Source organism: Myripristis murdjan, chromosome 3 (assembly GCF_902150065.1).
Source record: "Myripristis murdjan chromosome 3, fMyrMur1.1, whole genome shotgun sequence".
NCBI classification, from domain to species: Eukaryota; Metazoa; Chordata; class Actinopteri; order Holocentriformes; family Holocentridae; genus Myripristis; species Myripristis murdjan.
In genome coordinates, this window is record NC_043982.1 from 3,853,815 (window position 1) to 3,879,870 (window position 26,056).

The following is a 26,056-nucleotide window of genomic DNA, read 5'->3' on the forward strand; positions in this document are numbered from 1 at the left end:
CATCTGTGACTGATCAGTTCCATAAAATAATAACATTTTGACTTATTTTGGTATGTCAGTGTTACCTAAGTAACATGCTGACACACCTCATATTATTTCTCTTTTGACCAACATTAAAATAAAAGAAAGAAAGAAAGAAAGAAAGAAAGAAAGAAAGAAAGAAAGAAAGAAAGAAAGAAAGAAAACCATTCTTGAAAACAAATTGTTTCTCTCTCTTAATTTTTTCTAAAAAGGTGGAAAGGTGCTATACAAATAAAGTTTATTATTATTTCTATTTCTTGAAAATGGCTAAAGATGTTTCTGTATTTGCAAAAGAGTGACCAAAGCTCATAATTATAACCGTAGTCAGATCAAATTAATTTCCATGCTTATTTGATATTTTATATGTGCTCACCCTAAATCTTAAATGACATGTTATCATAACATGTAAAATGTGAAACAAGAGCTGTGAGATGAGGTGAATGACTTTTTTGTAAACAAGCAGCTGATTTAAAAAAAAAAAAAAAATGGACATACAAAACATATCTACTTAAAAAAAAGAACGAAAGTTCTCATCTCAAAGTTTCTTCACCCCGACTCTTCACAAATAAACACTCATGCCATCAAATTAGAACGTGCGAGTTTATTCTCGGACTTGATAGTTCAGCGCATTTTGTAACCCTTTCCAGCAGCTTCCAAACACAGCTGCTGAGATATGCCCACGTGCTCTGTGTTTGCCAGTGTGTGTGTGTATGAGAGGTGTGCACGTGCATACGCAGGTGCATCAAATGCATGCTTACATCCACCTGTGTGTGTGAGCATGGAGGAGTAAATAACATCCCTGCATATTATCAGTAGCATGAGTAAGTGTTTTATCAGCAGAACTCAGTAACCTCAGAAGACATGATTCCCTCTTTTCATGTGCACAAACCAGGCAAAGAGAACAATCCTGCTTGTGTTTGCTTCGCCTATCACAACCATGCCGTTCACCTCGTGCTGGGCAGGGGAGCTTTGAGGTGTATGATATGCCGTTTCACATCCTATCATTGTTTAGCATGTGTGTGTGTAAAACCATATGACTGATTCTTTTGAAGTTATCCGCTTGCTCTGACTATCAGCTCTCTGATAACCCTTGACCTCTGTGACATATGCAGAGGTTACTATGGTTCAGCTTCAGCCTGGCTATGTCAGGATATATGGCAGGGTTACATGTGTGACCTACATTACAAAGCACAACAAGGGCAACATGAAGCACACTAAATCTAAGATCAAACACCAGTGGTCTTCTGTGGCTTTTTTAAATGGCAATATCCTTGTGCATTCCTTGAGCAAAAATATTCAATATTAGACTGATAATCAGGCATATCACATTATTTCAAGAATACATCAGGTTTTTGGAAAACTGCCCCATTTGTCAGCGCAGCACTTAAGTAATGAGAACAGAGCCATTAATCAAGTGCCCTTGGATATTTCAAGATCACTTGAAATTTGTCTTAATGTCAAAATAGAAATGTCACATGTGCTACGAAATCAAAACGTCAAAATGTCACAACAACAGAAAGTAGAAAAAAGCCCTTGGTAGACCAAAAGTTAATCATGCCCCCTGCCACTCCGTTGGCAGAGGTAAAAAGCTGTAAGACATCACTTATATACAGTATATACACATGTTCCTTAAATCATTACTCATTTGTTGCTGGCCAGATTAGCTGTTATAACATTTGCTCATAAATTTGTCAATCTAATTTGTTTTCAAGCAGCATGTGAGCACGAAAATAGACGCCAGTATCCAGTATCCAAATGTCTCCAGTAGACTGTTGTTCCATGCAAACACTATAGCATATATTATATAGGCTAAAAATAGGCCCCATGCTTAGGGCTGTAACTATGCTCAAAATTTTAGTGAGGTCCAAACTGTAAAAATGGGACATAGGCTGTTTAACAGTGAGATGCATTAGTTACTGTAGCAGAAAGCTACCTAGAAAAGCAGATCTATGTTGATTTACTAAGCAAACATAAACACCCTCATTTCATTAATGTAAAGTGACGTGACGTTAGCATGTGTCCTATTTCAAATGATGCTATCTCAGTAAAGGCATATCTTGTTTGCTGGTTAACTACAGACGTGATAATTTACATGCAGGAACCTATTTCTGTCACAAACCATAATAACACCTGACCTGCTTAACTTAATGCATAGAAACCAACATCTGGTACAGTACAAATATGGCTCTGAGGCCAGCTGATATACAGTTTCTGACAAGATTATTTTTGGTTGTTTCTGTCTTGCTTCATCAGCATCTTTGATGAGTTTGCTCTTCTCAGATGGAAGTCTGAAAAATCCTTTCTCCTCTCTATACTGTTATCCAGCACCGCCAAACACAAGATTTCACCATTTTTCTCAAGTTGAAACCTTATTTCAGCCATTGCTTGTTCTTTCACCCCGATTTGCTCCGTACCACTGATCTTATACTGTGTGTATGTGACACAGAGGTGTTCTACCTGTTAACAGGCATTATCTATTTTACATATGCACAGCCACCACACTGAATATTATGATTTGGGCACTTGCATTTACTCAGGTCTGGCCCTCATGTCATGTGTAGGCAGGCAAGTGGACCCAAATGCAGGAGCAGAGGCAGGTTGCAATGAAGAATACATGGATTTATTGACAAATGCTAAAAGCAAGGACACTAAGAACATGAGGAAACAGGCATGACGAGCACAATGACTGGATGGAGAACGAAAGGCAAGGCTTAGGTCTTGTTCTGACTGCAAGCAAATCAGATGTTTAAGACAGACAGCCTACACTGTTATCTGCAAGTGCTTACATCAGATTTGTGTTTCCAGACATCGCCATCCTATCTAACGACATAGCAGCATAATGTCAATAACTATGTATGCTGGTAATGCGGCTTTCCTGCGTGGAGGTATGAGAAATGTACAGAAGCCTCCCCCCAAACTGCCACTTCACTTCACTTTCGCCTATCACCCCTGCTGGGGCTTAAGCCGTCAACAAGGGTCCTCCAGGCATCCCGGTCCTGAGCCAACTTCTCCAACTGTCCCCAGGTGTAGCCCGTCCTCTTGGCATCTGCCTCCACATGTCGGCGCTAGGTGTTCTGTGGTTGTCCTCTCTTTCTTTTCCCTTGGGGGTTACACTTGAGGGATTGTCTTGTTATGTTTGAGGCTGGTTTCTGGAGAGTGTGGCCTATCCATCTCCAACGTCGCTGTATGATTTGCTCCTCTGCTGGTTGCTGCTTGTTTGTTACTGATGGTATTGGGCCAGCGGATCATAAGGATTCTTCAGAGACAGGTGTTGATGAATGTTTGAATTTTGTTTACTGTGCTTACTGTGGTCCGCCATGTTTCTGCACCGTAGAGCAGGACAGACTTCACATTGGTGTTAAATATTCTGATCTTAGTTGTGAAGGCCAGGTCCTTTGAGCTCCAGATGTTCCTTAGTTGGAGAAAGGGTACTCTGGCCTTGTCGATCCTGATTCTCACATCCACATCTGTCTCCCCCCACTTGTTGATGATGCTGCCCAGATAGGTAAACTCTTTGTCCTCTTCCAGTGCATCACCGTCAAGCTCGATGGGTGATGTGCTGGCAGTGTTGACTTTGAAGACCTTGCTCTTCCCCCTGTGGATGTTAAGGCCAAGGCAAGCTGGGTTATCTGCAATGGTGATGGTCTTTTCTTGCATCTGCTGCTGGGTGTGGGAGAGAAGGGCAAGGTCGTAAGCAAAGTCAAGTTCATCAAGCTGTGTCCACATGGTCCACTGTATGCCATTGTGTTTGTCAATTGTGGATTGCTTCATGATCCAGTCCATTGCCAGCAGGAACAGGAATGGTGACAGCAGGCATTCCTGCCTCACTCCTGTCCATACCTCAATGGCGTCGGTGAGTTGGCCTTCGTAGATCACCCTGCATGTCATCCCCTCATAAGATTGTCTCCCCTCATAAAAGTGTCTCCCCTCATAAGACTGTCTCTTATGAGGGGATGCAGACACCGTAGTGTCTGAGCAGCCTCCACAGGGTCTCTCTGTCTGTGCTGTCAAAGGCTTTCTCATAATCAATAAAGTTGATATACAGAGGTGAGTTCCATTCCAGGGACTGCTCTAGGATGATGCGCAGCGTGGCAATTTGGTCAATGCAAGATCCATCCTTGCGAAAGCCAGCTTGTTGGTCTCTGAGCTGGGGATCAACAGCGTCCTCCACCCTGTCCAGTAAAATCCGATTGAAGACTTTACCTGGAATGGAAAGTAGTGTGATGCCTCTGTAGTTATTGCAGATGGTTAAGTCGCCATTTTTTTGGAATCTTAATGAGAAGGCCCTCTTTCCATTCTGATGGGATGTGCTCCTCCTCCCATATCTTCTTAAAAAGAGGGTGAAGAATCTCCTCCATGGTCTCCAGGTCCTCCTTCAGTGCCTCTGCCGGAACACCATCAGGGCCTGGCGCCTTGCTACTTCTGAGCCGTTTTATAGCTTTGTGGATCTCCTCCTTTGTCTCCTCCATTTCTTTTCTGTCCATCCTTGGTGGTGATTGGCTTTCCTTCTTTATCTTTCACAGGTCTTTCTGATCTGCCTGCTTTTCCTGAAAGCTTTTTAGTGGTGACGTACAGGTCCTTCCAGTTTCTGTGTCTGGCTGCTTCTTCAACTTCTGAGCAACCAACAGATGGTGGTCCGATGCCACATTGGCTCCTCTTCTGGCGCATACGTCGTGTAGGGTCCTCCTGAACTTCTTGGAGATGCAGATGTGGTCCATTTGATTTTCGGTGGAGAGGTCTGGTGATACCCAGGTAGCTTTATGTATCTTCTTGTGCGGAGATACACTTCCATCTATGACCAGGTTGTTGGTGCCACATGGGTCTATGAATCTCTCCCCGTTTTCATTTATCTCTCCAAGACCTTGCTGCCCCATTATCTGCTCGTATCTTCTGTTGTCCCTTCCAATTTTGCGTTGAAGTCGTAACGATGTTGATATCTCTTGCAGAGTAGTTCTGGATGATGGTTTGTAATCTGTTGTAGAACTGCTCCTTTCTCTCTTCATCCCCGTTGTTGGTAGGGGCATAGCACTAGATGATGTTGATGTTTATTCTTCTGTTCTTGGTTCTGAATGAAGCTGTAATTGTCCTCGAACCATGAGCTTCCCATCCTGTGAGTGCTCTCTGTGCTACCTTTGACAACATCAGAGCCACTCCCTGGGTATGATGTGTATTTTCTTCTTCAAGTACAGCATCCCGAGTACAGCAGCAGCTCTCCTGTGTTAAGTCTCCTCTGTCCTGATCCAGTCCATCTTGATTCACTGATTCCGAGTACAGCCAGATTGTATTTCTTCATTTCAGCAGCCACTTGTGCAGTCTTTCCAGCCTCGTACATTGTTCTTACATTCCATGTTCCAATGGTGGTGATGGCCCTGGTTGAGAGGATGATATTCGGCAGGATAGCTTCCAAATGCTTCCTGGTTTCACTACCCTTTGTCATGTGTCTTCTCGACGAAGGTCCTTGGTTCTTGGTTTTTCCTTGTCAGCGTATCTGTAACGGCTATGTTTTTACAGGGTGGGGTTGTTGGCCCCACGCCCAACCCGCACATAGACGGGAGTGTTTTGGAGTTGATTTGTTAGTCCCCTACCCTCACCTATTTGTCTTCCAGGCAATGGATTACAGCCTTATACCACGTGAGGCCAGACAGGCTTTGGGTCGAGTACAAGCTGTCCTGGCACGTCAAGCCCAACCAACTCCAGCTACTGTGTAAAGAAAGCTGCAAAGCAAACCTTATTAGCACCACGAGACAGCCCAAACTGCCAACAGATGGTTTATTTCAGTGTTTGTTGTCCTGTCTTGTCCTCCACAGTGCTGTGCTAGCAGCAGCAAAGATTCTGTTCAGCTGCTCTGATGCTCCTCCCTCACTCTGGATTTGACGGCCAGAGTGTCTGGAATGAGATGCATCTGTAGAAATCTGATTGGAATCACATTTCAAACCACCTACAAATGTTTGGATCAGATTTACAAAAAAAAAAAAAACACGTTGTGTTTTTTGCTGTCCAGACAGTCGTAAATACAGGCTGGATTTTCCGAAAAACAGATAGGGACTGGCAGTCTGATCAAGGCCTTAAATACTAACTGAACTGATTAATTTCATTAACCAGATACAGGAGAGCATGAGGCGAGCTGATTGGCTGGGAGGACACTGGGAGCTGGGCAGGACTAATGAGCCTAAATTCAGTGCAGGTGTGGAGGAGCAACCGAGCAGAGCTGACTCTGGTCAGAGACACGAGGGACACACAAAAATAAAGATACTCTCAGGGTTTCTATTTGTCCTAACCGATGAATAGTTACATTAAAAATATAGCAGTACATGTCCAGTTAGATTTAAGTCAGCCACACAACTTTCACATGAGTTTCTTTAGCAACAATCAATCACCCAACATTTAAACTGAGCTGCTGCTGTGCTCAAACCAGAGCTCATTTCTACAGTTTCTACATTTCTACTGCACCTGTGAGCATCTGTTGAACTTTGGAGCTTTTTAAACTCTTGTCCTGTATCAGAGGAGGATTCCACTCATTTCCCCAACCAAGTCAACTCCTTGAATAACTTCACAACAGGAGATATGAACATGCAAGACAGCAGGTTATCAACAGTCCGAATGAGCCTGTGGTGAATACCTGATTCTGCCCTCACATCTTTGAATCAAAACTAATGCAGATCTAAATGGACCAGTCTCCCTCTTCCATGTAGGATATATATATATATATATATATATATATATATATATATATATATATATATATATATATATGCCTTGTCAGGGCAGTGAGTTAGAGTCTCTTCATCTTCATCCTCTTTCCTTCTTGTATTGGTTGATAAATAGTGTAAAACAAAAACTTGTTCAAAATAATGTTCAAAAAATCATACATAGTACCTTTAAATCAAATCACGTGTATGTCTGAAGAAAAATCTTACAATCTTTCTGTTTAAATTAGGAATTCACATGACAGTTGTCAATCCCAGCAAACATGTTGCTGTTGATTATGTTGATACAATGCCCTGCATCAACACTGAAAACATTATGAAATATACTATGGCACCAAAATGAACCAGTATGTCATTCTTTATGGCTGGTTCTTGCATTGTGTTGAGAAATAAAGACAGAAATATCTTTCTGATATCAATTCAAAACAGTTTCCAAAGCTGTTTTATTGTGTTCTTTTTTTTTTTTTTTTTTTTTTTTTTTTTTTTGCCTTGCCAATTACATTACATCATGTTATCAAAATGTTCTGCTTTGATTTGACATTGAACTTGGTCACCTACACTCCATTGCTGTCAGATGTCCAGAGGTAATCCAGCCTGGGGGAGCTGGATCATCACCAACAGTGGGGCCATGACCTGTTATCTTTTGGAATCCTGCCAGGATGCCTGTTACAGTCAGAGCAACTTCGGATTTACTAAATATGAACATTGTTCAAAGTCACCATGTTGTTTCCAGAGACTGTGGGAATCTCTGCTGAAATATATGAGGCTAAACCCACTGCCAGTCTTAACATAGGAGTTACGGGTGTTCTGCAACATCAGAGACTAAACTAAGGTTGTGGCAAAAAGCCTGTGAGGGGACTTAGGGAGGAGCCCTCTGCAGGAAGGTGCTCTGCTGTTTGATGATTATGATGTACAACAAGGTAATCTGCTTGTAATGGGATTATAATCCACCTGTAATACATCACAAAGCACATTGAGCATAATACTTTCACACACTTGACACTATGTCTTTCTCTCTCTCTCATACACACACACAACACACACACACACACATACACACCCACGCACACAAACAGTGCAGTGCAGGTGCCATTTGCACAGCTGTGTTGCTCTGGAGTCCAGACAATGTTTTTTAAATCCTCACGTGCAAAGTAGAAACAGAACACAACACTCATTCAAGTGCAAGAGCATGCATGTGCATGTGCACACTTGCACTTGCTCACACACACACACACACACACACACACACACACACACACACACACACACACACACACACACACACACACACACACACACACACACACACACACACACACACGTTGGTTTAACTATACTTGTGGAGACATTGTATTGACTTACATTCATTCTCTACAGCCTTTCCCTAATCTTAGCCATACCCAATTTATGTCTAACCTTAACCCTTAATCTAACCTTAACCTAACCATAATTCTAACCTTAACTTAACACTAATTCTTACACAAACCCTAACCATGACCAATAAGCCAGAATTAGCTTTTTCCCTATGTGAGGACCAACCAAAATGTCCAAGAACAGTGGCGTCTCAGTAGTTGGTCCTCCCAAGTCTAGTAAAACAAGCCCAGACACACACACACACACACACACACACACACACACACACACACACACACACACACACACACAAACACAAGCAGAAAGAGAGATTAAAGTAGAGACTGTTTGCTTAATTTTTTTTTTAATTTGTACTAGTACTAAAGTTTATTACTGTATAATCCTCCACTGATTTTTGTGAAGAAATGTAGCGAAGCAAGTCTACCAATAAAATGATTATTGTTAATATTTAACTTTTTTAAACCTTGTATTCTGATGGTTTGAGGCTGTTTGATCAATTCAGGCATTTGTACCCACTCTTAGTTAAGCCTGTCTTCTTTCTCTCCAAGTGTTTTAGCTGAATTCCCATAGGAATACAAATCATAATTACATAACCTTACACAAACTGTGAGGCTACAATAAAATCTGAAAAGTACGACAGTGACAGAATATTGATGTTTATCAGTTGTAGACTTGCAGTCGTTTTCACAGGAAATTTAAACCATACACTTACACTGTAAACCAACCATAAAAACTCCAAAAATAATTCCTCTATGAGTTAAAAAACAAAACCCTGAATTGAAATGAGTGTCAACAAATCAGGTATTTCCCAGTTTATCCAATGTTTGGAAAAATTCTCTTAAACTCAAACTGTGTGATTGAAATGATTTAAAACCTGTCAAAAGTTAGCACCCATGGAGCTCAGCAGAGCTTGAAATTGGAAGTATTTTCTAATTCACTTACTATTCTAGTAGGATTCTTTTTAGACATAGCAAAGGCAAGCACAGCACAGTATAGCTATTAAAAGTTTTAGAAATTTACATTTTTCTATTCAATTATATTTCAATTTCATTTATCTTTTTGTAAAAGAAAGGGGGGGAAATGCCTGTATGACAAAGGTGAGTCAGCTGAGTGGGTTCTCCCTCCAGTTACTCACATGCCTGGCACAATAATAGGATCTGCTCCTGGGAAATGTTTGTAGAGCTAAAACACCACCTGTGTCACGTTAGTTCCCCAGCTGTGTTAACAGTTAGGGGGGCAGCTGTTCAAAAGAAAACTCCTCTTGTCACAGGGTTCAATGACATAAGACCATCCAGTAATATAAATATTGGGATTTATACAAAACTGTGTACGACATTTTATCATCATATTCAATCCTACAATCAAATCAAACCCTGCAATCAAAGCCGACACAAGTTTGAATCCTGATCCAGACTTCCTAAATGCTTTGTGGAGCCCTGTCTCCTAAAAATTACATTGTCATACATCTAAACTGCATTCTCAATTCCATTTTGAGGTGAGTGTATTTTGTAATTGGACTACATTTGTGTGTCACATATCACAAGAATGTGGTAGTTGTGTTTGTTTGTTGCAAATCTTACAGACATTATGTTAGCGTTACTGTAACCAAGTGGTTTAAGGCCTATACCTAACCTTTCCCTAATTAGGGTTTGAATCGTAACCTGGAGGCTGAATCTGGAAGCTGGAAGTGCTCAAGTTGGAAGTTGGAAGTGTCAAGATGGAAGGATTTTTTAATTACAGTACTAAACAGTGTAATGTTTTCTGAATATGTAAAAAATACAAATTGATATCATTTTTCTACACAGAGATATTAATTTTTGAAATTTGGTTGCAGTCCCATCAATGTTACAAGTCACATTTTCAAGTTGGAAGTACCTTTTTCATTCATCAAGGAACAGAATTTCAGTATTTTCAAAGCTGGAAGTAGCTTCCAAATGGAAGTATAGTCTATGTCCACTTTAAGCGATAGGGGTTTGGAGGTTGGAAGCTGGAAGTAGATTCAACATGGAAATATGCTGAAGTTGGGAGTTGGAACTCCAAAATAGAAGTCTGAAGTGAATGAAAACATATTTTAAGTTTCAGACTAAACAGGTACACTTTCCTCACTGTTTACTGGAGATGGAGGCAGGGCTGGGTGGCTTTGTACCTTGATAACTTTGTGGGGAAAAAAAGATGTTAGACACAGGGCCAATTGTTTTAGAAAACACTCCAAGACTTTTTGACACATGCTCTCATCCATTGGGGACACAGCTGCTTGATATGGAGACATGATTTGACCATTTGTTGAAATGACAGATCAAATTCAGCTGCTCTGGTGTGTCCACAGACCCCAAAATGCCCCACAGACTCATTTTTGGTTCATTCTATCCGCCTATACATACTCCCATCCCAGTCCCGTAACTCTACAGATAAAAGGCCGATCATTTCTATTGTCAAGATCACGTACCTGCTGTGGTAATGCATGCGGTGTTTGACTTCACAGGTTATGTGAATCCGTGTTCTTGCTTCAAAACATGCCAAGGTGCTTGTGACCGTGATTGAGCGGATGGAAACCATACAAAATATATAGAGCAGTCAAGAAATGACTAACATGAGGATTAAGTAATCCCTAGTAATCTGATCTAAAACTGAAGGTGAGGTACATAAATTCTAGACAGTCCTGTAACTGAAAGGACACAGTTTTGACATCTGTGGCAGCCAGTGTTTGTTCTTATGCAGCCACATATCCTGTCCAATGTCTTTGAGCAAGACACTGAAGCTGTAACTCCTCAGTTACTGTAAGCAGGAGAAGAGCTTTACCTAAAGTATTATTAATATTTAAAGAGCAGCAGATTGTACTCTGTATTGTAGTATTGAGAGTGAACAGCAGAGGGGGACACAGGCTGTCTGATACACATGATAGTCCTGTCAAATGTATTCACCTCATGTACATGGCAAATACATGAGGTAAATACATTTGATGACAAATGAAGGTCTAGTCCACCAGGGACTCCCCAACCCATGTGGCATCGCACCGGGCTCATGCTTCTCCTCTTGTAGGTGGTGGGCCCACGGAGGAGGGCCCCACAGTTCCTTATTGAGTCCAAGCCATGTTTCCTCTAGCAGCAAGCATGGGAAACAGAAAAGTGAATTATTTCCGATCATTGGCTTTGCTGCCATGTGATGTTCTGCCATGCGTGCTTCTAGTGTTCCCTGTGTTTATTCCTAGTGGCCCTCAAGTTTCTCATGTTATTTTGTAGTTTCTGTTAATAAATTATTGTTTTATTCTTCATTGCAACCTGCTCCTCCACACATGTGACAGTAGTTCTGTAATGATTATCGTAAGGTGAACAGCATCACTAAACCAGATTCTTTCCCACTTCAACGCAGTGTTGATCGTTTTGGCTCAGCCAAATTTGTTCTCGTACCTTCTGATTCCACTTATTCCATGCACATCTGAAATCAGTGCCTTTTTTATCCATGACCATTTCTTACAGTACACTGTGATGCCATTCAGTTTGAGAAATGCACCAGCCACTTTTCAGTTGTTGAACACAGTATTATGTGGTGTTTGCAAGTGTGAAGTATATTGTGGCCTATTTGTCCAGTTGGAATGAACATGTGGAAAATCTTTGGGAATTGTTTTTGCCTGTTTGCACGCCACCTCCCTCACCATTAATTTGGCCAAATATGAATTTGGGAAGGCTGTTGTTACCTATTTGGGTAAACAGATGGGACAGCATTGTGTGAGCCATGTCCCAGTGCCATTTTGGATTTTCCAGCTCTCCAAAAACGCAGTGAACTCTGCTGTCATCTGGGGATGGTTGGATATTATTGTGGGTTCTGCAAAAACTTTGCTGATGTAACAGCTCCATTGATGAGCTAGGTCCAGAGGCCTAATATTTACAGTAAGTTTCAGTCAGGGTTATGCAAACAGCACTCTACTGAAACTGTGCTTTTGAGGTTTTCCAGTGACATTTTAATTAAGTGGTTATGTCAGGTGGGAATATCAGACATAGCAGTTGACAGGTTTACTTCCTACCTCACTGACATGTTTTATTGTCTCTTTTGGAGACTTTGGGCTCTATTTTAATGATGAAGCACACAGTCTAAAGAGCATGACTCAAATGCATTTAGGTGGTGTCCAAGTCCATTTTTGCTATTTTAGCGGTGGAAAAAAAGCATTGTTGCGCCAGGCACATGGTTTAAAAGGGTTGTATTTAGTCTCTGAATTAATTATGGGTGTGTTTTGCCATCTCCTACTGCCTTTTAAAAACCAGGCATGCTTGCACCTTGGTAGATTACTATTACACTGGTGCACTTGCCAGGTAAGAGGGAAGGCTTCTCTACAGAGGAGATGGATCTATGCATGCACAAAGTGAAAGTGCATAAGCAGATCATCTGCAGCAACAGTAGGATTCCACCAAAAGTGCCTGAGGTGAAGCAGACACCTTGTGTTCATAACATGCAAAGTGTACAGGCGTTGGCACCTGCTTATGCAGGCACACATTACTATCTTGATAATACACCCTTAAAATAAAAGTGAAAATTGCGCCATTGACTTGAGACCTGGTTTTTGCTGGTCAATTGTGCAATCGCTTTCAACTGCCACAAGATAGAAATGCACAAACAATGCACCTGACCACACATCATTTAAGACCAACATGCACAAGAGCACTCAGATGGACACAAGTGACTTGCTATTTACACAATGTAAATATATAAAATAATAATAAATAATAAGAGGTAATACATAAAAACATGTTCCTGTTTTTTTTAATTGTATATTCTCTGTGATAGAATTTCACATCATATACCATATCATATATGCCAAACAATGTCTCTCTCTGCTGTTCATAATCAGTATTACATCTGTAATACAACCTGCTTTCCTTTTTTGTGTGCTAATTTTCAAGTATATTTATTAGCTGCAACCAGCAGCTCTAGGCTAAAGCTTGCTATGTTGCTTTGAAAGTTGGTCAGTCACTCCACAAAAATTTCCCCACCCCTTTGGTGGCCACAGACTTCACCCTAGAAGGCTGAAATTTGGCATGGAGGTCAAGTGACAATAGGAATGACCTATTTCAGACAGGCATATAACCTCTAAATGGATCCATTATAACATGGCCAAACTTTGTAGAAAGACACACAGACACACACACAGACCCCTTCACTGGTGAAAGTTTGTCTCACCCCCTGTATTTTAGACACACCCTCTTTTATAATTTATGAACTGTTGTGAGCAGCATCACTGGACTCCATCCATCCATTCGTTGGCCCACAAAGCGGTGCCCACCCTATAGCAGCCAAAATTTTCTACCTTAGAAGTTGATATTTGCCATGGAGGTTAGGTGTTTGTACGTTTGTGTGTGCGTGTGTGCGTGTGTGTGTGTGTGTGTGTGTGTGTGTGTGTGTGAATGCATGCATGCATTGATACATGCACATACATGGACACAGCTATTGCTCTTGTTTAAATATTTTGTGTTTTGCTCTTTTTTTCCCCGAATGTCCCAGTAAACTGTTTCCCATGTTGTTAAAAGAAAGGTGAATTTGAGCAGGTTTCAAGAATGTTTCATACCTGGCCAATAAAACGGACTCAGTGTTTACGTGTTACAGTAGTCCAAATTATATTTACCTTAAAACAGTATTGTGCTGTTTATAAATAATGTAGCATACTAAGCAATAGCTTGGTGAGGGCATTTCTGGAAAAAACAAAACAAAGCATATATTGTCATGTGTGAAAGACCCAGAATTAACACTGTAAGCAGACTACTTGATTATACTAAGTGAATTATTTAAACTTTTGTAAGCATTTGTATAGAAATATAAATGAATCTGTCCCAAGCGTTTTGTTCCATAGAATCACTGTAACTGTGATCACTAAGTGATTTCCACATTTACAGCTGTTGAAAGTAATGTGCTACAATGACACACAATGATTTCCATTTATTTTTGACCACCAACCAATCAACCATTGTCATCTTAACCCATATTAACCTTTGGCACAAGTAAAAATTAAGCGAGGACAACAAACTAATAAATAAGACAAGCAAGTAAAATTTACATTTTTATGTCAAAATACATGGATTTTGTTCATTCTACTATGAATCAAATATGGTAAATATATTTATTTATTTGAACATAAATGAGGTGATGATTACAAAAACAAAACTTTGTGACTCTCTGCTGAGTATATTTACTTCGTAGATATATTCAAAGTCTATTTTTGACTATTTCTTACTTTGTTTTTCTCTGTGTGCACAAGCAAACACACACACACACACGCACACACACACACACACACACACACACACACACGCACACACACACACACACACAGTTGAATCAAGATCAACTGGAGTATTTGTAGATTCTTGAAGACATTTCACTTCTCATCCAAGAAGCCTCTTCAGTTCTGACCGACTGGTGGGGAGTCATAGCTATTTAATCTGTGTGGGGACGCTGTCCAGGTTGTTGACATCACTCGATTGTTAGTGCTCCTTCCTGTCATTAGTGCCATTAGTGTTGGTGGAGTCGTCTGACTCCATAAGTGAATGATGGTTGTTAGGGTCTTCAAGGAGTGAGTGGCGGTCATTGCAGTCACGTGAGGTCAAGGGTGAATGATTCAACCTCCTGGGAAAGGATGACAGGACAGTGTTGTAAGTTGGAGACAGATGGTGTCTGAGACCTCCTCCTCTGTTGAGATGGTCTCTCTATCTAGACATAGATCGCTTCCTTCACCCCTCTTTCGAACCATCTGTCCTCCCTATCAAAGATGTGGACGTTGTGGTCCTCAAAAAAAAGTGTCCCTTTTCTCTCAGGTGCAGATAGACTGCTGAGTCCTGATCTGAGCAGTGGTTGTTTAGTTTAGTGTACAGGTCTGTACATTCCTCGCTGCACTGGCATGCATACATCAGGTTGCTCTTCTTGTGTTTCAGTGTGGGGTCTTTGGGGTGGGCCAGTTTCTGTTCTAATGTATTGCATTAGAATGCAATGCATTATGCATACAGAATACAGTGTTTGTTGCAAATCCTCCTCAGACACTCCCAAGACAAATGTGATGACACCATTTTTATGTTTGTTCGTTTTTTCTTCTTCATCCGCACTGTTAGTGTTCTTCCTGGATCTTGTGGCTGTTCTCACAAAGGTCCAGTTTGGGTATCCGCAAGTTTTAAGTGCTTCCTTCAGGTGTTTGTGCTCTTTTTCCTGGGCCTGAGCACTGCTTGGTACATTATCAGCTCAGTGGTGCAGGGTCCTGATAACTCCCAGCTTGTGTTCCAGTGGGTGGTGCAAATCAAAGAGGAGGTATTGCTCTATGTGTGAGTTTCCTGTATATCTGAGTCTAGTCCAGTTGGTCTTGATTCCACCCTATGTGGATAACCACATCACACATCATTAAGTGGAGATCATTAAGAGGTGTAAGAGAGCACTGGACAATCTGCAGCAGAAAGAGAGAGAATGCCCATGTTAGATATACCATTGGATATAATTTGCCACAACTGAGGCTGTTTTATTTAAGCTTGTAATAATCAAAATGAACAACCTATTAAGACACAGACACTGTATCTGGCAGTGCCTCCTCCATTATGCCAGCGTTGCAGAGGTAATTTGAAGCAATGGGCATGGATTTTGCCTGGTCTGTGAGTTGAGAGGTCAAAGTGGCTCCAGTCTGCTGGATGAACTGCTGCAGGTTACACTGCCTAAGTTCTTTATTCAGTTCCTCAATCAACTGGCATCTGTTCTGGAGGATGCAGGGGAAATCACATTATCAACATTACCAAGATGTTTTTAACCCAGAAATACATCAAATTGCACAAGTCAGACTGTAATGAAAAGCCATTTCAGTGTACCCAGGTTTTCCTACACTATATGAGGAAGATGTTGACCATAATGACTGGAGAGAAAGCCAAGCATGGCATGGCACTTCACGATCGTTCGATATTTGGTTCCAGTTAGCACAGAAAAATGAAGGCACTAACTGGAACCAAGTATGGTTCTTCAAAGTGATACCATAAAAGAACCATTTTTGTTTCCACAAGAAACCTTTTTAGCAAGAGGTTCTTTAAAGAACCATTTCTGTAGATGGTTTTTTGAAGAATCCCCAAAGGTGTCTCAAAAAAACATCAAACAATGGTTCTTTTAGGAACCATAAATGGTTCTTTAAAGAACTGTAGCAAAAAAGGTTCTTTAAAGAACCATTTTTAAGAAAGTTCTTTGTGGGCCCAACTGGTTCAGTAAAGAAACGTTTCTAAATTGGTCTTTAGTAGTTTTTTAGAATAAATGGTTCATTTAAAATGTTAAATTATTATGGATATGTTGAAAAACAACATGAACATGTTGGCTGTTTAATGACGTTCGTTTTTACTTCATTCAGTTATATTTTATAGACTAAGCCATTAATCGATTAATTGACAAAAGAAAAAGAAAAAGAAAATCTGCAGTTTAATCAATAATGAAAATAATTGTTTGTTGCAGTCCATGCTACCGCCACCAAATAACTCCAGTAAAAATGAAGAACCTTTAGTACTTTAAAGAACCACATAAAGTGTGGGAAGAACCAGCCCCTAAATAAAGAGGCTCTTCAATTGGTGATGGTTCTTTGTTGCATCAGAGAGCATTTTCAAGAACCATTTAAGAACCAGAATTTTACTGAGAGCACTTTGGTTGACTGTTGACTTGTATAGTTACCTTGGTGTTATGGTTGCTAATTCATAATACTGTATGTGTGTCATCTCCCAAAATAACCCTTTAACACATATAGCACACAAACAAAGCGGATTATTCCAATATTACAGAAACAAAGTTCCGGTACTCATTTTTTTGAGGAAATTCTTTGAGGATTTGACAGTTAACTTATGAAACTTATGCGTAACACAGTGCCACGAATAAACAACCTGATACTAAAAAATGGGTTTTATATTGGCATGATGAGCTTTGCTGGTGTTTGTTTGGGAGTTGTTTGCTATGGAAGTGAATGGAAAGTTTGGAATACAGTATTGTGGATTAGCAGCCCAGAGGAGGACAGAGCAACTGGTGAAGATATTTCACCACCATGTGGACTCATATGCATGTCCAGGGAATGACCCATCACTCTAAAGTTCAATTTTGTTTTAAGTGACAGCAACCATCAAGAATTCAGTGAGGGACAACAGTAAAGACATTAGATAAGAGAGGAAACACACCTGTGACATTGCCTCTGCAGTTTGTAGCTCCCTTTCAGTCTCTGACAATGATGCATCCAGTTCTTCTCCCTGTTGCAGGCGGTGGTGTAGCTCCTGTTCCAGTTGCACCAGGACTTCCTCTGTCTGTGGAGTGCCTGGCCGAGAGCTCTGTCTGTGACCTTCAACTTGTATGTCCTGTTCCAGATATGCAGAACGTGTATGGAGCTCCTCAAGCTGGTGGCTGTAGTCATCTAATGACAAGCAGATCTGGTCTAGACGTCTTTGCATATCTAGAAAGTGGATGAAAATCAAAGTGTTAGAAGTCCATGTAAAAAATGTACGGAAAACACTGTATGAAAACTACTTCATCTACATCTACTACATCATTTTAAGGAGATGGTAAGTTAAATCGCATATTTTATTCTTTGGATTTTATTAAAATTTTAAAGTTCCTGAAAGTCAGCAACTGTAATAAAATGGTGTTTTAGGAACTGCATTTTCTAGTAATCCATTCCACCAGGACAGAGTGGGTGTTCCCCCAGGGTAACGTTATTGTTGCAACTGGATGCAATTGGTAAGACCAACCAACTATCCAGCAAAGTGAAAATACTGTATCTCTGGAAGCAGTGCTGCAGGAACACCATAGCACATATTTTCATAGATAACATCGCTGTAGAGCTTGATTGGAAAAAAACTTTTTAGGGGCTTATAGTAGTAGAGTTGATGTAAAAAAAAAGTCCATCACCAACACCATCTCTAGCTAAAGATCCAGGTTTAGATGGAAGTTTAGTAGCCTTCACCTCTTCTTGTCTCCTGATATAGTCTTTAGTCATGCTAACAGTTGCTGCTACTGTCATACTGGGGCTGGCACATGCTAGCACAGGACAGCTGGTACGGCCGAAGAGTCAATCAAAAGGGAGCGAGAAAAATAATGCTGCGTTCAAGTTGTCCCAGGAACTTCAAGAATGACCAGGTCCCATTAGCACTTCTTGTGGTCCTTTCCAACACCAGTCTCAGTGGGTGGAGTGTATTTGGGTATGATTTCTGAACCTTCAGCACATCAAATGTGACGTCAAACATGTTACCGGCTACAAAAGCCTTCAGTCAGGTAAAAACTGTAACAAACACATAAACTGTAATATTTTAACATGTAATATTTTGTGCACTGCCAAATTTTTCTATCCAACTGAAAAATGCGAAACAATGCTTTGAGCTATAGTGAGCAATGTACATGCTAAAAATGACCAAGCATTGCTCTCAAATGCACCCGTGTGGGAACTGTTGAGTTTAACTGGGCACTTTCCAGCTCCCACTCTTTCATTTGAAAATAGGTTTTTAAACCCTGCTTAGCAAAACTGCTCATTTGAGTCAGGGGAAATCAACCAACAGGCCTCTCTCTGAATAGAACTGACTTCAGAATCTTATAGTTTCATGTTGATTTCTACAACCAGTGATGATAATCAAAAAACATTTTAGTGAAAAATTACATGTTTTAACTTATCAAGCCGCTAATTTGGTTGAATGCGTACCCTGTTCTTTGCCCAACTCTGTTTGTAACTGTTCTTCCCAGTACTCTCCATACATGAGCTCTGCCTCATTCCTCCTCAGACAGAGATCCAGTTCATCAAGCTCTTCTGCTGGGTCCAGAGTCAGACCAGCTACTGGAGGAGAGGACCGTTCCCTCTCCCAGACCTCAGCCTCCCTCTCAAGAGTTCGAAGCTGAATGTCTAGGTCTTGTAGTCTCGCCTGTTGCTTCAGGATTTGCCTAAACACTTCCTCTTTGGAGGGGTAAGATGGAAGCATCTTGGCAGGGTTGAGAGTATCCAGGAAAGGAACAGGGGAAGCCCTTGGCTCTGGAGAGGCTCTTGGTGAGGGTGATAAAGTCCTATTCGCTTTAGTCCGCCTGGGAACTGTTGAGGGACCCAGATTGAAAGTGAGAGCCTTCTGTGGCTCTCTGTGTTTATGGGGCCAGGGCTCTGGATATCTGTGCAGGGGAAGAGGTCTCTCTGTGGTAGAACCATTTGGACCATCACTAATGCTGGGACCTGTCCTCCTCAGAATAAACTGGACATCTGCAGCCAACTGTCCCAGCTGAGCCAGACACTGCAGCGGGCAGTCATCAGCGATCAGTTGTCTCTCAGTTCCCTGGAATCTCAGGATGAGAACATAGCGACCTGTCTGGCCTGCAGAAAAAAAGATTTAACAGAATGTTATTACTAACAGCTTCATTTGAAGTCAAAATGCATCTCTGCTGTCTTACTCTTATTGCAATTTGACATTTTTAGGAAGTTGGGGTGGGACATAACATGAGGGTTGACTTTTCAAGTGTGGGGATTCAGACCAGAGCAACCAAAGAACTACACCAGTAATTTTTAATGTTTGGCCCATTTGCTACAGTTTACTCACATTTTACATTATACCAAACCATTTTGCAAATCATGCGGTGTACTAAAGATTTCACAACATATAATCAAAATCCCTCAATTTTGAAATGTGAATTTTTAGTTGAAAGACAAATCATAATGTTCTGCTTCTGTGGCTAACAAAGTCATCCCCACTCATAAACAACAGAACTGATAATTGGCTGTGTGAGGCAAACATTTCCTGGGGGACTATTTTCTGGTGGAGAAGCCATACTCCTCCAAATGTCAGTCAAAAGACAACAGTGCTGCTGCTTTTAGGAAAACTAATGTGGATGACTTTATTACAGTGATGGAATACTGGTGTGACTGGTTCATTTCATATTGTAGTGGAATGAGTGGAAACCAGTGGCTGGAGAAAAGGGAGGGAAAAATTATATTGAAGTTCTAAAACATCGTTGCATATTTTATACAATTTTTGATCCTTTGAAACCCGAGCAAATTCACTTGATTTCTTTCATAAACACAGGGAAAAGAGGCAATGGGCAAATCCGCATGAACTGACCTGAAAAGCAGCAATTATATAGTAAAAATTTACAAGAAAATTACAAAAAAAAGTGAAAAAAAAACAGATAATTAGTAAAACATTAGCAGAAAATTTGTACCCCCCCCCCAAAAAAAGCTATTCCAAATTAATTTACAATGTCTCTGTAATTACAAGAAATGTACTCCAAAAATATGCTGCAAAATTACTAATATGCTATTAACCATCCATGTAACCATTAAAATATGCAGTTTTTCAGTAATAAAAGTACACTGTGGTATGGTGAAAACAGGTGATTTTTTTTTTTTTTTTTTTAATGTCATTTTTCATCTCTTTGTGACTTTGTGACTCTGGTGAGTTGTGGTGGTTGATTGCAGCAAAATTAAGAGACTTACCAATGGCTTGAGCAAGAGCAATGACCACATCCTGACAGGAGGTGTCTAGTGACAGGCCACACACCACTCTGACCACACCCTCCACCCACACCTTCAGCTCCATGTCCAGCTGTCAGGCCCACAGCATGGAGTCAGCAGCTACCTCTGTGGAGAAAGGCCAACACGTCAGTAGGCCCATCACATACAGGGGTGCGAATCTGTCAATCTGTGACAAGTTATTACACTAAGGGTTTGTAACACAAGGTAAAAACTCAGTAAATTCACGGTCTGTAACAAGATTAAAAAACTGTGATAAGTTTAAAACAGACACAATTCATAAGATGTGTTTAAAATAGTTGAAAAACAGTAAAAACTCACATTATAGTTAAAAGTTAAGCTATTATCATATTATCAGTGATCTGCACAGTAGTCTTAATCTGTTAGCCAGAGCTCGATTGCTTCTGTCTCTGCCTACACGCCCGGGGGAAGTCAAACCCTGTGTTCCAAATCGCATACTTATACTTTTTACTTTTAGTATGTACTGCAGCTGCCCTTACAAAGTATGTAGTTTAGTATGTATTGGAACATACTAATTCTTTTTTCCCCTACTAAATAGTATGGTAGTATGAGTATTGGAACGCAGGGATGGTATTTTCCTCACTGGAGTAAACGGTCTCACTGAGGAAACAAAACCTTTTCACTCTTGTGATTATTTCTCCCTGTTTTCAGGGGTGTAACAGGAGCTTCTCCATAAAACTTACCAGTAGGTTCAGTGTGACATTAGGGACAGGTATGTCATAGTAAGATCCTGTCTCGTTCATGAGTGTTGAATACTGGGTTGTTATTGGCTTAGTAACGTTTACCTCATGCATCCCTTTTGATCATTTGCTTATTGTGAATGCAGTTCACTTCAATGAACATTCTGAAAAATGCTGAATTATCATGGTAAATGATAATAAATGTGACAGTTTATAGCTTGATTCAACATATTAATTGCAAAATCGCCATAACCATCAATTGTATATCATTCATATATTAAAATACAATCTTTTCTTTATTGGATGAGCAATCCCTTTAATTACCACTCTCAGTTTATCATGGCAGTCTTTGCCACTGCAGCACTAAGACTGTAAGATTTTCAAATGTTTTCCACTTTGCCCTAGTAGTTATGCGGAAGAGAATTTTGTTTCCCTCTGAGTAGTCTGACACACTGATGCGGTCCACAGCACTGACACACCTTGAGGATAAAGTGTTACAATCAGTGAAGGTTATTTAACATGTTGGATTAATGGACTGTCACCCTGGTTACAGCTGAGGAGCTGCAGTAATGGGGCACCCTCACTGTATTCACAGCTTTGCTAAATTTGGAAATAAGATCAAATTACATCTATTCTTCTTTCAAAAGTACAGCACAAAGTGCAGGAATATGACAACAAGAATTTACCCGTTTAAGAATTTACCTGTTTAAGAACAAATTAAGCACTCTACCATTCAAGTACAAAGCTTTAAGAAAGAGCCCCAAGTGTGTAACAGTCATGGACAAGAAGGAGGCACAGGGAGGGAGGAGTATAGCTTTGTGAAGAGTTTCCATACAAATATACTGCTGCTCTCACTACTACCATTAAACAATGCCATTTAATGCCATTGTATGTTTAATTCCCCAAATTGATCAATTAAAAAATACAAACAACTAAGAATATTGAGCCACTTAGAGTTTTGCTCATCACTTTCATGAGAACTCTGTGACTTTTTGGCCCCACACCCTAAGCACGACTGTACCTGCCTCCCGGGTGATACATGAGCACTGAAAGATGAGCCAGTGTGAGATTGGCAACAAGTAAAGTATCTCTCTGGTGTCAATATCCAGATGGAGCCCAACCAGTCACACACACGTACATGTAGATATTTTCTCACATAATAACCAGGAAAAGCATGCTGCCACTAAAGACCGACGCTGCTAACACTGTATGGAGTCAAAAGCCAAATAGCTGCATAGTATTTGAGCATAAAGATGTGTCATGAATTAAGGGAAAACCAGCATAAAGTGTCTTGGTAAGGTGTTTGGCCACAGCGAGCCACCAGAACAGCACAAATTCTCCAAAACTATTTGGAACTCCAATGCAGGGATGGAGCTTTGTTCTTCCAAAATGTGCTGGACATACAGAGGGATATTACAGCAGGGCTCCAGAGGACAAAGCCCTCATTACAAAGACAAATGCACATTTGAGAGTTGAATCGCACTGCTGTGGGGAAAAGTGTTGTGGGCAGATGAGTCATCCTTAACCAAATTCTGGACATGTGGTGTCCACCAGGAGAATGCTACAGGCCTGAAAGCTGGATCCCCAGTGAGGGGGTCTGCTGGCTCTGTTCTGGTGTGGGGGCAGACATTGTTTGGGACCACATGTCCCCTTATAGCAGGCCCAGGCTATATGACTTTTTCAGTTGTGAACAACAATAAAAAACATTAAGCAGCACACATTTAATGACTGAATCCAGGGTCTTTGAGGAAAATAAATCTAAAGACTGATGGATGGACCGCAGAGACAGCTAGAAATTTTCATTTTCTATGATCTTAGATAGATAGATAGATAGATAGATAGATATACTTTATTGATCCCAACCAGGAAAATTCTGGTGTTCCAGCAGCAACAGTAGAAACATACAATAAAGTTAACTAAAAAAGAATAAAGGCTAAAAATATACAATAGAGACTATAAAGACTAAAGACTCAAAAAATACAATAAGGGCTAACCTAAGGAAAGGAGATACGAGATGTGAAAATATACATATGGAGTGAGTATGACAATATACAGATGGCGCTGAAGTATATGCATGATTGTATAGATTGTATAGATAAGGAGAGTTAGTATGAAACCAGGAGACTAAGAACCAAGTGGCAGAACCTTTAACGCCCGGGACTGGGACAAGGAACTAACCGCCTTGATTCAGCCTCTTAAGGAATCCACTTCCCCTCCAGTCTGAAAAACAGTGTGAGTGTATATTAACTTAGGCTGTAATATACAGATAATAAATAAAAAAAATAAATAATAAATAAACAGTTAAGGTGCTGAGTGATGGATAATAAAATAATTATAATCACCACATCTTAACCCAGTTGTACGCCTATGGTATATTTTATATCTACAGGTGTGACAGTGTTCTCCACTGCCATCATTTTAACACCAAATGAGGGTGTGTCCCTACAGTGGAGCTCCAGAGATGTGAAGAATCTATGCCCAGGAGCATTGAAACTGTGTTGGTGGCTTGTGGTGGCCCGACACCTTACTGAAACACTTAATGTTGGTTTTTCCTTCAATTTGTCACCCGTCTGTGGATTACAGTAGATACACTGCTGCAGCAAGCCAATGCCTCAACACATTCTCCACCTAACACCAATGTACTGTCTTTGTTTGTCCCTCTTCTTTCTCTCTTGTGGCCCTCTTCCCTTGCTGGACCTCAGTCTCATGTCTTCCACCTCTTCTTACTTCTCTATATGTAATGCAGTGGTTGTTTTGCTCAAAATATACATTCCGGAGGGGAGACATGATCCGGAAAGACCAGTTGTGACTTCAACCTGCTTGAGGCATCTTTATGATGAAACCCAAAGCACAGCAGGACAGGCGGTAGAGATGTTCATCGTAGTGTGATGCTAATCTGTTTTCCTTCCACAATCAGAAAAGTCTATGTCTTATTCTCTTCTCAGAGTACAGCAGCTGGGCTTTTAACATCATGTAACCTCCATTTTATCCCCCTAATGTTCGCTTCCAGATTTTATTTATTATTCTTAAAGTAATACATTTTTTTTTTTTTTTTTGCCTATATTCCATTATGGATCTTTTTGCTCATTTCATACAACAGTGTAGTTTGAGGTGGTTAATGCCACTGCCCTTTCTTTGTAATAGCACTTTGTGTGCTACTTGAAATGTGCTGCATATTGTTATTACTGCTGGACGGTGTGGACCATCTGAGCATTTCAGGTAACTGAAAGAATGTGAGGTAAAGCCATACAGCCCCTGCACTTTCTCACAGTCATACGGTTACACTGAAACTGCTGTGACATTTCAACACCATATCAGTTACCCAGGCAGAGTGTCTCATTTCCACACAGCAAACAATACACAGTAAAAATCAGCAGTGTAAATTGATGAAGTAATTCTCCTTTAATCATTAAGTAAGTTGTTTGTTAGTATGTTGGTATGTATATTATATATATTATATTTGGACTGACAGATGCACAAGGGGCGATGGCATAAGCCCTTGTCAGAGATTCTTCTGCAGAGGTAACTGTTAAACTGCCTTAAAGGACCATACCTGATTTTGAATGTTTGGCCCATTTACTACGATTGACGACTTTATTACGGTGATGGAATACTGGTGTGAAGTCTGAAAGTTCATTTTCATATCGTAGTGGAATGAATGGAAACCAATGGCTGGCGAAAAAGGAGGAAAAGCGATATTGGAGTTCTAAAATACCACTGCTTAGCGTCTAGATTTTACATATGATAGGCTAAATATGCAAAATCACTGTTATGGTCTTTTTTACAGTTGAGCTTTGCTGTGAATAGTAGAAGACACACAGGTTAGGTGAGGGTCAGGAATGTGGCAGAACACATTCCTGAGAGACACAGACTCCACCCCCACATACCTCCACTGTCTCTCTTTACTAACAGAGAGACTGACAGCACGCTCTCTGCTACTCTCATTGTTACTTTATAGTAATTTGGCTTGTTTTGTGCATAATCCACTTATTTAAAGATCATCTTTTTTTTTTAGATTTAATTAAATTAAGGTTTATTTGGCTCATTTAGCAGAATGATTTGGTGCATCTGCTGCCTGAGCAGCTGCGACCAGAGAATAAAATCATTTGTAAATGAAACAATGCCCCATAGCAACGCTGGTCTGGAAGAACTATTTTTAGATGAAAAAAAGAAGTGTCTTATTTTGGCCATGCAGCATCACTCCAAAGTTTGATTTCAGACAGAATTCAGAAGACGAACATGTTGTCAGAGCAGAGGGAAGAAAGAAGTTTAACACAACACTGTACCTGTTAGTGGAAGCTCTCCCGGTGGTTGGTGGTGGTTCTTGTTGCCGCAGCAGGGCAGAGTGGATGGAGCGCTGGGTGTTGAGGCTGGTGGGCTGCTGGGCCGCTGTAATCCACACGCACCACTGTTATAGCATAGGACGGAGCAGGAGGAGACAGGACTGGAGCTGTGGTATGCAAGCCTTCTGGGCGTGCAGCATGAACTGATACTGCCCTCTCTCTCTCTCAGTGATATCACTCTGACACTGTAGCCGAGCCCCTCCCACAGTGCATTACCACATTACTCCCACTACATTCCACTCTGCAAATATTGTCTCTCTCTCTCTCTCTCTGTGTGTTTGTGTGTGTGTGTGTGTGTGCGTATGTATGTCTGCATGTGCAGTGTTGTAGCTATTATTTCAAAAGTGAAGGGTGTGGAATGTTCAAGAGTGACTCTTTTTTTTTTTTTTTTAAATAAAAATAAATCATTGTCTGTCACTTTTATTAGGTGTATAC

General features: G+C 40.6%; 1 protein-coding gene and 1 pseudogene across 3 annotated transcripts; both read right to left on the bottom strand.

Annotated features, from left to right (window-relative positions):
• Positions 1-2,951: 2,951 nt before the first annotated feature.
• LOC115380494 (uncharacterized) lies at positions 2,952-5,458 on the bottom strand (annotated as a pseudogene).
• Positions 5,459-14,454: 8,996 nt separating this feature from the next.
• LOC115376627 (ras association domain-containing protein 7-like) lies at positions 14,455-25,726 on the bottom strand. Of its 3 annotated transcripts, XM_030076342.1 has the most exons (6): positions 25,565-25,726; positions 20,542-20,685; positions 18,772-19,425; positions 17,264-17,532; positions 15,625-15,822; positions 14,455-15,519 (listed from the first exon to the last, which is right to left on the bottom strand). In XM_030076342.1, the coding sequence occupies exons 2-5, from the start codon at positions 20,642-20,644 to the stop codon at positions 15,628-15,630; spliced, it is 1,221 nt and encodes a 406-aa protein (XP_029932202.1). In that variant the 5' UTR covers positions 20,645-20,685; positions 25,565-25,726; the 3' UTR covers positions 14,455-15,519; positions 15,625-15,627. The 3 variants fall into 3 exon arrangements, with proteins under 3 accessions (XP_029932202.1, XP_029932211.1, XP_029932219.1); XM_030076351.1 differs by lacking the exon at positions 25,565-25,726 and having other exon boundaries at positions 20,542-20,805; XM_030076359.1 differs by lacking the exon at positions 14,455-15,519 and having other exon boundaries at positions 15,666-15,817.
• Positions 25,727-26,056: the final 330 nt, after the last annotated feature.